The sequence below is a fragment of the Colletotrichum truncatum genome (assembly GCF_014235925.2).
Source record: "Colletotrichum truncatum strain CMES1059 chromosome Unknown Contig_0003, whole genome shotgun sequence".
Lineage (NCBI taxonomy): Eukaryota > Fungi > Ascomycota > Sordariomycetes > Glomerellales > Glomerellaceae > Colletotrichum > Colletotrichum truncatum.
The window spans coordinates 419,143-431,927 of record NW_027222400.1 but is presented as its reverse complement, the minus strand read 5'-3'; the positions used below and the strand labels follow the sequence as shown (position 1 = coordinate 431,927).

Here is a 12,785-nt window from a genome sequence, read left to right as displayed (position 1 = left end):
CGAAAGAGAGTAGTAGTTTACTTACATCCTTTTTCTAACTCTCTGTCAACTTGGCCCAAGCCAGCTAATTCTTTCTAACTCTCTGTCAATCTGGACTGACAAGTCAGGATAATTGGCAAAGGCCATGTTTTTGTTCGCCTTGGCTCAAGCCAGCTTGTTTTTTCTAATTCTCTGTTAATCTGGGCCGACAAGTCAGGATAATTAGCGAAGAACGTATTTTTGTTCGCCTTGGCCCAAGCCAGCTAACCTGCAAAAGTCAGAGGATAAGGTAAGTCTTCGAAAGAGAGCGACAGAGACTTTCTGCATGCATGGTAAGTTGCTGGATCCATAGAAAGCTCTTGTATTTCCCAAAATTTAAATGTATCTGCAGAATTGGGATAGACGGGCTTTATCAAATTTGACTGAAGGAGTTGAGTGGAGGCAAGAGTGTCAGAAAAAGCTGCGGGAGACCTGACTCAAAAGAAGGAACCCATGATTTTACTCTTTTTTTTTCCCTTTCTTTCTCTGAACTTTCTTTTGTTTTTTTCGCAGCCTCCTTTCCTCGTTGAATCGACTTGCCTTTCTTCTAACCTTACATCTACAGCGTGAACACCATTCATGATGCCTTTCCCCACATTCCATAGCGATCTTAGGAAGCACACTACCGGCTCTACACGCCATTGCACGGACTGAAGATTAGGCAAATATGTAAATGTATATACTCATGCAGCTCCTGTTGTACCTTTCATGGATTTGGTACTAATCTCAGCGCTGCGGTCGAGATTGAAGTTGCACTCAGCTTATGACGAATCATGCCTAGGTATGCAATTGACCAATCTCACATATGTAAGTCGTAGCAAATTTGGCAGACGCCTTGCCTGCCTTGCAGTGAACCACCATAGCGTCGCTTCAATCTTTTCAACTGTTCTGGCCGCACAGGTGAACCTCTGAACGAGTATGAATGGTAACGTGAGTCACCTTGGAGAAAAAATTCGCCTTTGTCAGAAACGAGTCGCCTCGCTTTTTGCTCTTATTGACTGTTTTTGATTTAGTTCGGTAGCTTGTTCTGTCAATGTACCTCTCGATGTGCGACGACTTCTGACCGTTGGAAAAGAGAATGACCTTTGACAGGTGGGAAAGCTCTCGACCGACTGATCAAAAAGCCAAGCATAACTTTTCAATACTGAGCAGCTGCGATTCTCCTAAATACTACCCAAGTTTGAACCTCTTGCATGTACCTCATTAATCTGAAAACACGAAATCCTGCCTCGTGCTATCAACCCCCGACCGTGAGTGGATCCTGGCGCCCTTCAATATCAACAAAACGCTACGACGCCGCAAGGGTTCCCCGCACGGTACTTCCTAAACAGGCATCCTCTCGCCTCTGCCCCCGAACCATACTGGATTGGCTACAAACTCATTCCCACCAATGGTTTTGGGATCACTCCGATATACACTCCCTTTTTTACCTTTTCGTTGCTTGATCAGGGCATCAATACAAATTGGGAAGGAGAGTGGGACTTGTCGCCCGTCAGCGTCAGGGTACATACCGGGCAAAAGCACCCGAACAAGCCATACAACCTGCCCGTATCATCCTCTAATATCCTTTTCTGTCACAGCCTGATGACAAGTCCGGTCGCTGAAAGTATCCCAGTCCAGTGGACTAGAGCTGTTGATATAACCCCCTTCTCTGGTGTTGCACCTTCGCAGCCTTCAAAAACAACGCGGGACCTACATAGTCTGGAGCTTAATTCTTTCCCTTTGCTTCCTGCTGTACCTGCCATTCCTCAAGACCCCAAATACTCCCTTTTGGTCTTTTTTTCTTTCCCCTTTAGTTTGAACTTGTCTGGTACACTCTTTGTTTCGTTCTCTTATTATGAAAGCATCCGCTATTCTGCTGGCCGCTCCGGCCCTCCTCTTCCAGAATACTGTGGCTCTCCCGTGCAAGGACCCATCGTAAGATACCCGTTTCCGTCTGATCTTTCCTCGGCTTAAACATCAATCAACAGGGCGGATTGTGGTGTCGCCGGCTGGACCGGCACAAAGGTCGCTCGTCAGAACGCCGTCCCGTCCGCATTTCCTGGGGCAGAAGGCTTTGGCAAATATGCAGTCGGGGGCCGTACTGGCCAGGTCTACAAGGTCGTCAATCTCAAGTAAGTTGCATTCACATCTTCTTCGAACTAGCCCAGACACATTGTTGAGGACTTCATGATGCAGACGGCGTGGTTTTGATAAGGGAGGAAATGGGTGTGTGCTTATCTCCGTTAGCGCCACGCTAACATCCGGCCCCACAGCGATTCCGGTGCCGGGTCCCTCCGTGACGCCGTCTCCCAGCCCAACCGCATCGTCGTCTTTGACGTTGGTGGTGTCATCAAAATCTCTTCTCGCATCGTGGTTTCAAAGAACATCTATATAGCTGGGCAAACATCGCCCTCAAGTGTAAGTGGTTGCTGTATTTCATATATTGTTGGGGTCCTAAGACGCCTAAAGCGACTCGAGAGGAAATCTGGTCTGCCCTCGCAATGGTTTGCTTTTTGGACTTTCAATACACATTCGTCTAACTAACAAAAACTCAGATTACCGTCTACGGCAACGGCTGGAGCTTTTCCAATGCCAACGATGCCATCGTCCGCTACATCCGTATTCGCATGGGCAGAGGCGGAGACAGCGGTAAGGACGCTATCGGCATCGCCGAAGGCAAAAACATGATATTCGATCATGTGTCCGCCAGCTGGGGCCGAGATGAGGTGTTCTCTATCAATGGAGACAACGCGCAAAATATCAGCATCACCGACTCTATTATTGCCCAGGGCCTCCAGACGCACTCTTGTGGCGGTCTAATACAGACAGATAAAGGCGTCTCGCTATTCAGGAATGCCTACATCGACAATAACACTCGCAATGCTAAAGTCAAAGGCGTCAACGACTTCCAAAACAACGTGGTTTATAACTGGGGAGTCGCAGCCTACATTGCTGGAGACAGCGCAGGTGCCAGCTATGCGAACATTCAGAACAACTACTTTATTTCAGGAAGTGCTACGTCGGGCAAACCTGTGACACGCGGAAACGCGAACTTTCGGGGGTATGTCAAGGACAACTTCTACGACGCCAACCGTGACGGCGTCCTTGATGGCGTTCCCCTCTGCGTCTCCAGTACCTGCTACTCGGACATGGCTATTCAGACTAGCCCCTTCAATTACCCTGGGCCTGCCAAGCTCCTTTCTGCTGCTGACGCAGTAAAACACGTCATTGCTAAGGCTGGTGCTTCTATCACCCGCGACAGTGTCGACATCGCCCTTATCAAGGAGCTCGAGTCGTACGGAAAGTCTGGCAAGCTTATCTCCAATGAGTCTGAAATGGGAGGCGTCGGAACCATTGCGGCCGGCACGGCCAAGAAGGATACTGACGGCGACGGTATTCCTGACGAGTATGAGTCTGCGAACGGTCTCAACCCTAACGACGCGTCTGATGGTATGAAGATTGGGGCCGGCGGTTACACGAACCTTGAGATCTACGTCAACTCACTGGTTCCTTCTGTCTACTGAGTGTGTGGACTCGTTGGTATTCAGTAAATAGCAGGATTGTTGTGGTGGCTTCGTTTTTATCTCTTCTGAATGATATATAGTTGTGCTTGTTAGTAAATAATCCTTGTATCTACAGTTGCGCAGCTGATACTGGGCGGGTCAATGTTCGTTTGTCTGTTCCGTGATGTCACGAGTCCTTTCCATTCAAGTTGCGCTTGTTGAGGTTTCGAGCACATCTCTAACCTGGTTGTCGCAATATCATCAAACGGAGCCGTGTGGCGGCACCAGCCAGGCACCGCCACCAGACGCCCAGCACGTGTGGCTAAAATGGATCGCAGCCTTTTTCTCTTTTCACGTGACGGCTGGGAGACCGCACCTCCCACTTTCACTCCTCAACCACCACTTCTGCTGTACTTTCACACATCATGAGAATCACGTTACCGTTTGTTTACTTTTGCCCGCACATGGGCTTTCACCACGTGAAACTTACACTGATTGTACGTCCAGACATCTTGCCATGACACAGACTAACAAATTCAGTAGCAGGACTGTCAAATTATCAGCTACCGAGCCAACGCCGAAGGTTGGTAAATAAGCATTCATGATTCTCAACAACAGGTCTCGGTATCAGTTCCATGTATCTGTGTTTCAAGAATCGCAGTATCAACCAAGGCATCGATGGTTACAATTCCACGTTTCATACTCTACGCCTGGAAGGTGCTCCTGCTAACACCAAACTGAGAACAGCATCTGGCGCAAAGTTTCACAGCGGCGAAGTCGATCACGTCTAATAGAACCCCGTTTTCCATAAGAGGGCCGTCCGGCTAGCCACCTATGCGGCAACCGCCTTTCAAATCAACAGCAAAGTCAGGTGTTATGTGCTCGGAAGATGAAACAGAATTTTGGAGGAACAAAGCACATCTAGAAGACCGATCGTCAAGAAATGGCCCCGAGCCAGCCTTTGAACATTCAGTGAACAATCAAGGAGCGATCACGAAGCAATCTGACAAGATGCGAAACACTCTCAACAAGAAGCTATGACAGCCACGTGAGAAGTTTATGGAAGAGTTCAAGACCAAGTTGGAGCAAGACAAGGTGATATGGAGGGTCGAGAACCAAGGTGCAGCTTGAGCCGGCCTTCAGGAGACCAGCTAGTCGTTACAGCTACACCTATCAAGCAAAAGCAAGACCGAAATGGCGCGGCGCCCCTACATCACTCCAGTCAGGCACACTCGGCTCGAGAGACCTGTCACACTTCACATGACTTCTTGATGCTGAAGTCCGGAAATTCCTTTCGACCAACCCAACATTTGCGAAGAACTAGGTCCTCTGATCTAATACAGATGCCGGGAAAACCTTCCGCCTGGGTTGAGAGTGGAACTGAGACAACTTGGAAGGTTAGATTTGAACAAACAAAGGTCAACTTTCATGAGGAGTACGAGTACTGCTTGACAGCTATGGAACTGTATCTTACCGAGATTTTGTCTGTAAATACAATAAAAATGAGATAAGTAGTCATACACATCACTTGGACAGATCGCATAGGCGTTGATGGGTGATCAGTATTGAAAATGTCAGGAAAAGACCACTATGCAGTTTAGCATATCAGTCAATAGCCCTCTTAAAAACCGTGAGCAAGTTAACACACATCGCAATAACAATCAGGCTGAGCTACCTCGCAAACACCTAAACTGCCACCCCAAGACCGCATTGGATGGGGGGAAAGTAGCAATCCCCGAACCACGCGCTACATTAAATAGCGTCGACAGTGTGCGACGGAGATATCTTCAAGGCACCATTCTGAGATCGTCTACACAGACAGGGAAAATGGGAACCACAGGAGCAAATGCCTCCGCCCACATCGACAACCAAGCTGTCATGAGGTCGTTGACGATATCAAAAGTAATTCCTGGCGCGCCTCCCCTTAGGATCTTAGCGGACAAACCAAAACACTTCGAAAACAAGGATCCAGCGTCGAGCTCTGATGGGTTTCCCGCCCACACCAACAATTAGGACAACAAAGCCACAGACCTTAACGTCGCACACCCACTTCTCGCACACCCCCACATTTCGCACACCCATAAATCGCTCATGTAGAATTTTACCCTCTTCAACATTCTTTAATATCTTCACCACTTTTACAGCGATTATTATAGTTCTTTGAATAGTTACTCTTATACGCTTAATGGGCCAGTATACGGAAACAGAAGTCAATCAAGCTCTCAATGCAGTTGCAAGTGGGCAGAGTGTCCGAAAGGCAGCTCATGATGCTGGAATTCCACCATCAACCCTCCAGTCTCGATTAAAGGGTTCACAGGCAAGAAATGTAGCTTTCTCTAGCTTCCAGAAGCTATCTCCAGCACAGGAAAGTCACTTAGCTGAATGGGTGCGTATCCAGGCGGCGTTAGGGCTGCCGCCAACACATCAACAACTCAAGGAATTTGCCCAGCGAATCCTAGACATCAGAGGCACTACCCAGCCACTTGGGAGAAACTGGATTCAGTTCTTTATTAAGAGAAATCCATCAATCAAGGTTCATAGAGCTAGAGCCATCGATTCTAAGCGTGTCAATGGGGCCTCAACTAATGTAATCAGGCAATGGTTTCAACAACTCGCCCTTCCAGAGATCAAGGCGATCAAACCACATCATCGCTATAACATGGATGAAACTGGTATCCTAGAAGGCAGAGGATCAAATGGCTTAGTACTGGGATCATCAGAAAGCTCATCAATGCGAAAAAAACAGCCTGGGTCTCGGGCTTGGACAACTATGCTTGAGTGTGTCTCTGCAACTGGTCAGGCGCTTCCTCCACTTGTTATTTATCGAGGGAAATCGGTTCAACAACAATGGTTTCCTCTTGATATCCATAAACGTGATATTTACAGTGGTTGGAAGTTCACAGCAACTGAGAATGGCTGGACTTCAGACTCTACAGCTGTGGAATGGCTTGAGAACATCTTTATCCCTCTGACTAAGCCTGATCATCCCTCTGAGCAGAGACTATTGATCCTAGACGGTCATGGCAGTCATGAAACAACAGAATTTATGTATCTCTGTTATAAACACAAGATATATCTCCTTTTCCTACCGCCACATACATCCCACGTTCTCCAACCTCTAGACCAAGCAGTCTTTGGGCCTCTCAAGGCGACCTATCGAAAAGAGCTTGGATACCTCATTCAACACAACGATTCTACAGTTGTAGGCAAACGGAACTTTCTTACCTGCTATGGAAAAGCACGCCAGATGGCATTTTCAAGCAAGAATATCAGAAGCGGCTGGAAAGCAACAGGACTATGGCCCATTTCGATAGCTCGACCGCTCATGAGCCCTCTACTGCTTGAGAATGCTTCCAAGCCCTCAAAGCCAGGCTATTCTACGCCTATGAGGGCCTCTGATGGTGGAAAAGACGAAAACTGGGCATCTGCTACATCCATAGTAGCCTGGTCAACGCCCAAGAAGACAGTTGATCTATATGATCAACTTAGCTTATTCAGCAAGTTGGATAAAGATCAGCAAACGCAGCGACTGTTGTTTCGGAAGGTTCAAAAGGGATTTGATGAAAAGGACTATCAATTGGCTACAGCAGAGAAGAAGATTGCAATGTTGGAAGCAGAAGTTGAGGCTGGAATGGTACGGAAGCGGCGTAAGGTCCAAATGAGCTCAAATTCGAAGTTTGCCAACATTGAGGCAATTCACAAAGCCCAAATTGAGGCTGGCGAAATTGAGGATAGCTCAGATGAATCTAGCGAGCCTGAATTACCTATTAAAACTGGCGATAGTATCACAGTTGCAGGAGACGAATCAGACTTATAGTTATGAAGTTGATGAATACCTCATGATGACCCAATTTATGGGTGTGCGAAATGTGGGGGTGTGCGAGAAGTGGGTGTGCGACGTTAGAGCCAAGAAAGACGCTAGATAGAGGCAGGACAGACAGCCAAGTGTCAAGGAAGGCAAGCCAAGATTTCTACTTGAGTGGGTTAGTACTAGTATCGGTCGGCGTCCGGTCTTCTGTCCTAGGGTCCAGCTCTCGGCGGCCAGCTCGAGAGATACATTCTTTTTGTTCACATCACACTCTCACATCCTTACCCATGACGCCATTACGATCAGATGCCACCGCTTAACTACTATCGTACACTTCTACTGAAATCGCGTCCGATACACTACCTAGGTCAATTGCAACGAACTTCCAAAGCGGAACAGAATGTCCAGGAAAACTAATAAGAATGGTTTAACTCTTAGGCAATCAAGGTACGGCTCGAGTAAGTTTTTCGATATCCTGCGAATGATCAAGGAGCGACCGGAAAACATACAGAACGCCGTCAGCGAGAAGTCTAAAAAGGAATTTCGGATCGAAGTTGGACAGGAAGTAGTCGATTCAAACGTCGAGACTCGCGCTACTACTGCGAGGCAGCCTTCAGAGCAGAAGTCAACAACTCCAGTCATGCCCGTCAAGCAAAAGCAAGGTCCAGATTGTCCCTCGCAAATCCAGTTACGAGCACATTTAGCCCAGTAGATCTGCCATACTTCCTAGATGCTGCGGTTCGGAAGATCTCATACCTAAGCTGCCAGCGCAAAGCATCACGTCTTAGAGCCTTGAGAAGACGTTTGAAGAGCAGATCTCCATGGATGGAAGAGACAATGAGACGGCTTTGTAGACTAGCTTTGAACAAAAACTGACAATGCTCGTCAGTAGCGGATGTACCCTCTGATTGGCATAACTGTACCGTAGCTAGTTACGATCCAAACATGTGTCTGAACTCATCATGCACATCACTTGAACAAACAGAGCATACACAAAGAATAAAAGTCAAAAGAGATATTATTTGAGCACCGCCTCATATCCTCCTCCGTTAAATAGCAAACAAAATTGAGAGGGACTTTTCCATGACAAACCCACGATCTTGGCTAAACACACGTGCCCATGACGGCACGCATCTTTGCGGGATCAATATCATCATTGTTCTCCTTCCTGATGCCGCCGGTCGCCCATCTCGAGCTTGTTGGAGATGACCTTGCTGAACTCACACCGACCTTCAATAACAAACAAACAAACGACCTGAAATCGATTCATGATGTAATAGCTACATGAATAAAAACAACCTGGGCGAACAATATCCAACAAAAGAATAATCAACATTTTTCAGTAATTACATACCCAGCCTGCTTAAGAATATTGAAGAGTCACGTTCGATGCAACACAGTCACCAACGATGGAACAGAAAAGATCAACCATTCAAAGCACGAGGAGCAGTCAATTTTCAGTGTAGGTGGTGCAATGCAAAGCAGTCATGGAACGGGAGGACGGCTAACTTCCTTGCAGGTACGGTATACGCCTCCAGTAACACCCTCAATGATAGCGGACGTAGCAACACAAGAAGAATCGCATCGATTCGTTCAGTGATCAAAATATTCAACCACACGGCTCACAAACCAGAACAGCTAGGCATGGTGAGTGACGCCAAAAGTGACCGACTTCACTGGTATCTAGCTGTCTCTTGAAGAGGCTTACTCCGCCATCCGTCTGCGTAAGACCGCCACAATAGTGCGTCTCTTGGCCCTGAGCGATGATGGAGTCGGAGATGGTGACGCTGGAGGTATAGCCGTTGATGGAAAAGGTCGCTTCAGGAACGTTTCGCGGTTGGCGGGCTAGCGGGAGGGTAAATGCTCGATTTAGTCTTCTTGCGCGTGTTTTCTTGTTGTTGCAGAAAACACATCGGAAAAGGAAGGTCATTTGGAGTGAACCGCGAATGAACGGCAGAGTTAGGCGTGCCAGAGTTGTGAGTGGTTACCTGGGAAAAGAAATTTGATGGTGTGAGGTGGTTGGATCGGAGAATCTGGGCCTGCGAGGTGAACATCCCAAGGCGAGGACCAGGAGAGTGCACAGCTCTCACTGATCAGGTTAGTCGTCCTCTTTTGGCAGTCTTGTGAGGACTGACCGTTCCAGGGTGCGTTCCTTTCCCCGAAGATAGGCAATTTTGTCAACAACCGCTGTCATGTAAGGCAGTGAGGAGTGATCAGGTATAGGGGCGAAGCCTACGAAGTGTTAGTAGGTAAGGCGGGGGAATTGATGACTGAGAGGTGTAAAAGTGGTCAGATCAGGAATTGAGAAGAGGATTCGGCTTTCGCATTATCTTACGTGCTGGCAACGAAAGGCCATGAAATATACCAGACGGGAAGTATTCAGCGAAAACACTATTCAGAAGTTGGGAAGAGGCATTGGTGTGCTAAAAGCGTTCTCGAGTCTGTTGTGTCTTTCCTGTAGTTTGATTTGTTCTTCGGTATCCCAAGAGCCTTTCTGCATTCAAAGCAGGTGGAGGCACAAAGGGCAGCCTCAGGACAAGGTGGGAGCAGTAAGTCGGAAGAGATACGTACCTACACACCTTCCTCCTTCAACATTCGCTACCTTCTTGCCTCGTTGGGTCTACTTTTCTCTCTTGTACCGCTTAATTTGTGCACTCCTACACAATCACAACCCAAGTTTACCATCATCAAACTCAAAATCAACTACAGAAGATCCTCATCAGAATCGCAACAAGTATCCCGCCAGAAGGTGACACAGCGCCAGGAATGGAGCAGCCAGAACGTGGTTACCCAAAGCTTCCGGAGGAGCAGCAAAAAAGCCCTCAAGATACCTATGAGCACCAGCGAGCCAACCTGCCCAAGCAGGAAGTTGAAGCCAAAAGTATGGCAGCGAAAGATGCAGAGTCGGGCCTTCATACCGACGATGCTCCAGAGAAGACCATCCCTGGTCAGCAGAATGGCGATGGCAAACAAAACGCCGGCGCTGGCCAGTTGAACACAAAGACTGGTTGGCCTAAGGGTGGCAAGTCTGAGGGATTTGCAGGTGGCCAAGCAAGTGCCACCGCTCAAGTCACTCATCATTTTGCCAGTATCGGCTTGGATGCCCATGGCGAGCATCGTGACACGACCAAGCCTACTGTTAAAAACAAACGCCCTATCCTGCCGGGTATTACTGCTAAGGAGTTTCTTGAGCTGGAAATCGTATACCCCTCGCGGGAAGCTAAGTAGCGCGAAGCTCAAGCGCGTGACGCGTCTTCCCAAGTCTCCTGATTGCAAGAGCTTAGACGACTTCACTATAGCTTAGGATTTAATCAACCACAAATTGGACTTTCTAGTTCTTAACAAGTGTTTCATTTCGTAATGATTCATTGCTGATGTTTGTGTGTCGTGAGGTTCACCAAGGTAGATAAACGGGAGTGATACGTATCTACGCACCTCATCCCCTTCAACATCATTTCACCTTTCACTGTTTTCTTTTACCTACATTTCTTAAAGATATCAGCCTATCATATGATTCCAATAGCCTTGTTGACTGTTCTGCGTTTGTTGAGTGCGGCCAGAGAATTCGTTGTCCTAGGAAGTCCCCGAGTTCCCTGTGTCAAACGATGACACTTGTGGTGTTGGTGATGCCTGGTAATCTTCAACCGAGGATAAATACAGTGATTCAATGTGTTTGTGTTTGTTCAGTTGAGAAGATCTCAAGAAAAGGTCATTTTACGTCTAAGCTTCTGATCAAAACAGTGTAAACCCCCTGGCTACTGAGTCTTCTAGTTACATACACGTCGTGATGCATGTGGAGCATAAGGTTTTCGTGCGACGTGACTCGGCGGGAGCATCATCCCCATGAATGTCCTTCTTGGCTTTACCGCTGGCCGCGACCATTGCTACGCCTCCCACCTTAAACCTGTTAAAGATGACCTTGCCGAGCTCGTCCGGCCCACAACAACAATTAACCCACCAGAACTCAGTTATCGCGACTCATAACATATCGGCCCATCATTAAAGATAACCTACGCTAACAGTGACAATCTCCAGACATCAATGCTATCCAGTAATCGCTTGTCTCCATAACAGTACCGAGGAACCACGCCCGATGCACCACAGTCGTCAAAGGTGGGAAATGGAACAATCAGCCACTCATGACACAAGGAGCAACTGCTTTTAGCGTCCGCGATGGGCGCAAACGTAGTTAACTTCTTTGAAGGTACGTAACCCTGCCTACCTCCAGCACATCACCAAGGACAGCGGAGGTGGCAGCGCAACGAGATTCGCATCGTAAGCAGCAAAATATTCACCACACAGCTCACGAATCAGAACAACCAGGCATTAGCGACGCCAAAGACGACAGACTTCACTGTATTTACACTTTCATCGAAGTTCACGCGGATTCACGTTAAATAAATAAATTGAGGCGATAAGTAATATTAAGCCTGCCGTCTGATGATCCTGTGCTAATCTCACAATCTGAAGTCATCGCAGATGCCATCAAGTTCCTACTCCGATCTACAAACATCAAGGCACCTAAAGACAAGATCCTACGATAATCGAAGTCACATTACAATGGCACCGTACGACCTTGCAAATCTTTTCTTTGAGATTAAATGAGGCTGAGAATAATAACAGCGAGAGCCTTCCATACCAGGCGCAAGGCCTAGATACAAATGGCCCTCTTGATTTAATTTTATCAAGTAAGGGTTATTTATTCTCGCAAACTCATGTTGCGGTTTGTTTGTTTCTGGATGCGCTACGATCATGTCTTCCTCCGTCGTCCAAAGACAAAATGGGCGCTCTTCACCTGCATGGTTGATCTGCCACAAATAGCATGTCAAGCATCTAGAAGCCTCACAGATACCAATCCAGTCGCGGTCATCAGCTGGCCGGGGAGTACTACAGTTACTACAAACATTAGGGTTGCCTGCCTAAACCCATTCCATAAGATTACTTCCATTACGCCTTTTATAACAGGGGGAAGGTTGCTTATCGACAAGGTAGGCAGAAGTCTATACAGTATTAGTAATATCTAGATGTCTCGTAGAAACCTACCCAGGCAAGGTCTTTAGCTAGCCGATGTTTAAGTTGAATTTTAAATCGAATTTATAATCGACTTTTTAATCGAATTTTTAATCGAATTTTTAATCGACTTTTTAATCGACTTTTTAATCGACTTTCAAATAAACCTTTAAATAATAATTATCTATCTTATAATATAGTCAAGATTTCGTATCCCGACACGCGCGTATGATAAAAGATTTAGCTTGGTAGTTTTCCTAATCATGGCCCTAAGGGTAGGGATCTCATATAGGACTTCTTCCTTTTTATCTTTGCTTGTATATCGCGGATGGCAGACATTAGCAATTGCAAAAACGACGATCAGACTGGCAGATTGGCAGACAAGCACTTAATAAATACCATTCACTCGTTCGTTTGGGCCGTAATTCTTCCTCACCAGAGCTATCGACTTTAATTGACTGAAG

General features: G+C 47.0%; 4 protein-coding genes across 4 annotated transcripts; 3 read left to right on the top strand and 1 right to left on the bottom strand.

The window, feature by feature from the left end:
* Window positions 1–1,855: 1,855 nt before the first annotated feature.
* Window positions 1,856–3,524, top strand: CTRU02_204987 (pectate lyase C; the record flags this gene model as incomplete). Its single annotated transcript, XM_036724426.1, has 4 exons — window positions 1,856–1,935; window positions 1,989–2,132; window positions 2,274–2,418; window positions 2,556–3,524. The coding sequence occupies 4 exons, from the start codon at window positions 1,856–1,858 to the stop codon at window positions 3,522–3,524; spliced, it is 1,338 nt and encodes a 445-aa protein (XP_036584053.1).
* A 2,638-nt stretch (window positions 3,525–6,162) lies between these two features.
* Window positions 6,163–7,320, top strand: CTRU02_204986 (transposase; the record flags this gene model as incomplete). The annotated part of the gene is made up of 1 exon (XM_036724427.2): window positions 6,163–7,320. The coding sequence occupies one exon, from the start codon at window positions 6,163–6,165 to the stop codon at window positions 7,318–7,320; it is 1,158 nt and encodes a 385-aa protein (XP_036584054.2).
* A 1,811-nt stretch (window positions 7,321–9,131) lies between these two features.
* On the bottom strand, window positions 9,132–9,365 carry CTRU02_204985 (uncharacterized protein; the record flags this gene model as incomplete). The annotated part of the gene is made up of 1 exon (XM_036724428.1): window positions 9,132–9,365. The coding sequence occupies one exon, from the start codon at window positions 9,363–9,365 to the stop codon at window positions 9,132–9,134; it is 234 nt and encodes a 77-aa protein (XP_036584055.1).
* A 712-nt stretch (window positions 9,366–10,077) lies between these two features.
* On the top strand, window positions 10,078–10,539 carry CTRU02_204984 (uncharacterized protein; the record flags this gene model as incomplete). The annotated part of the gene is made up of 1 exon (XM_036724429.1): window positions 10,078–10,539. One exon carries the CDS (start codon window positions 10,078–10,080, stop codon window positions 10,537–10,539), a length of 462 nt encoding a protein of 153 aa, XP_036584056.1.
* Between the last annotated feature and the right edge of the window lie 2,246 nt (window positions 10,540–12,785).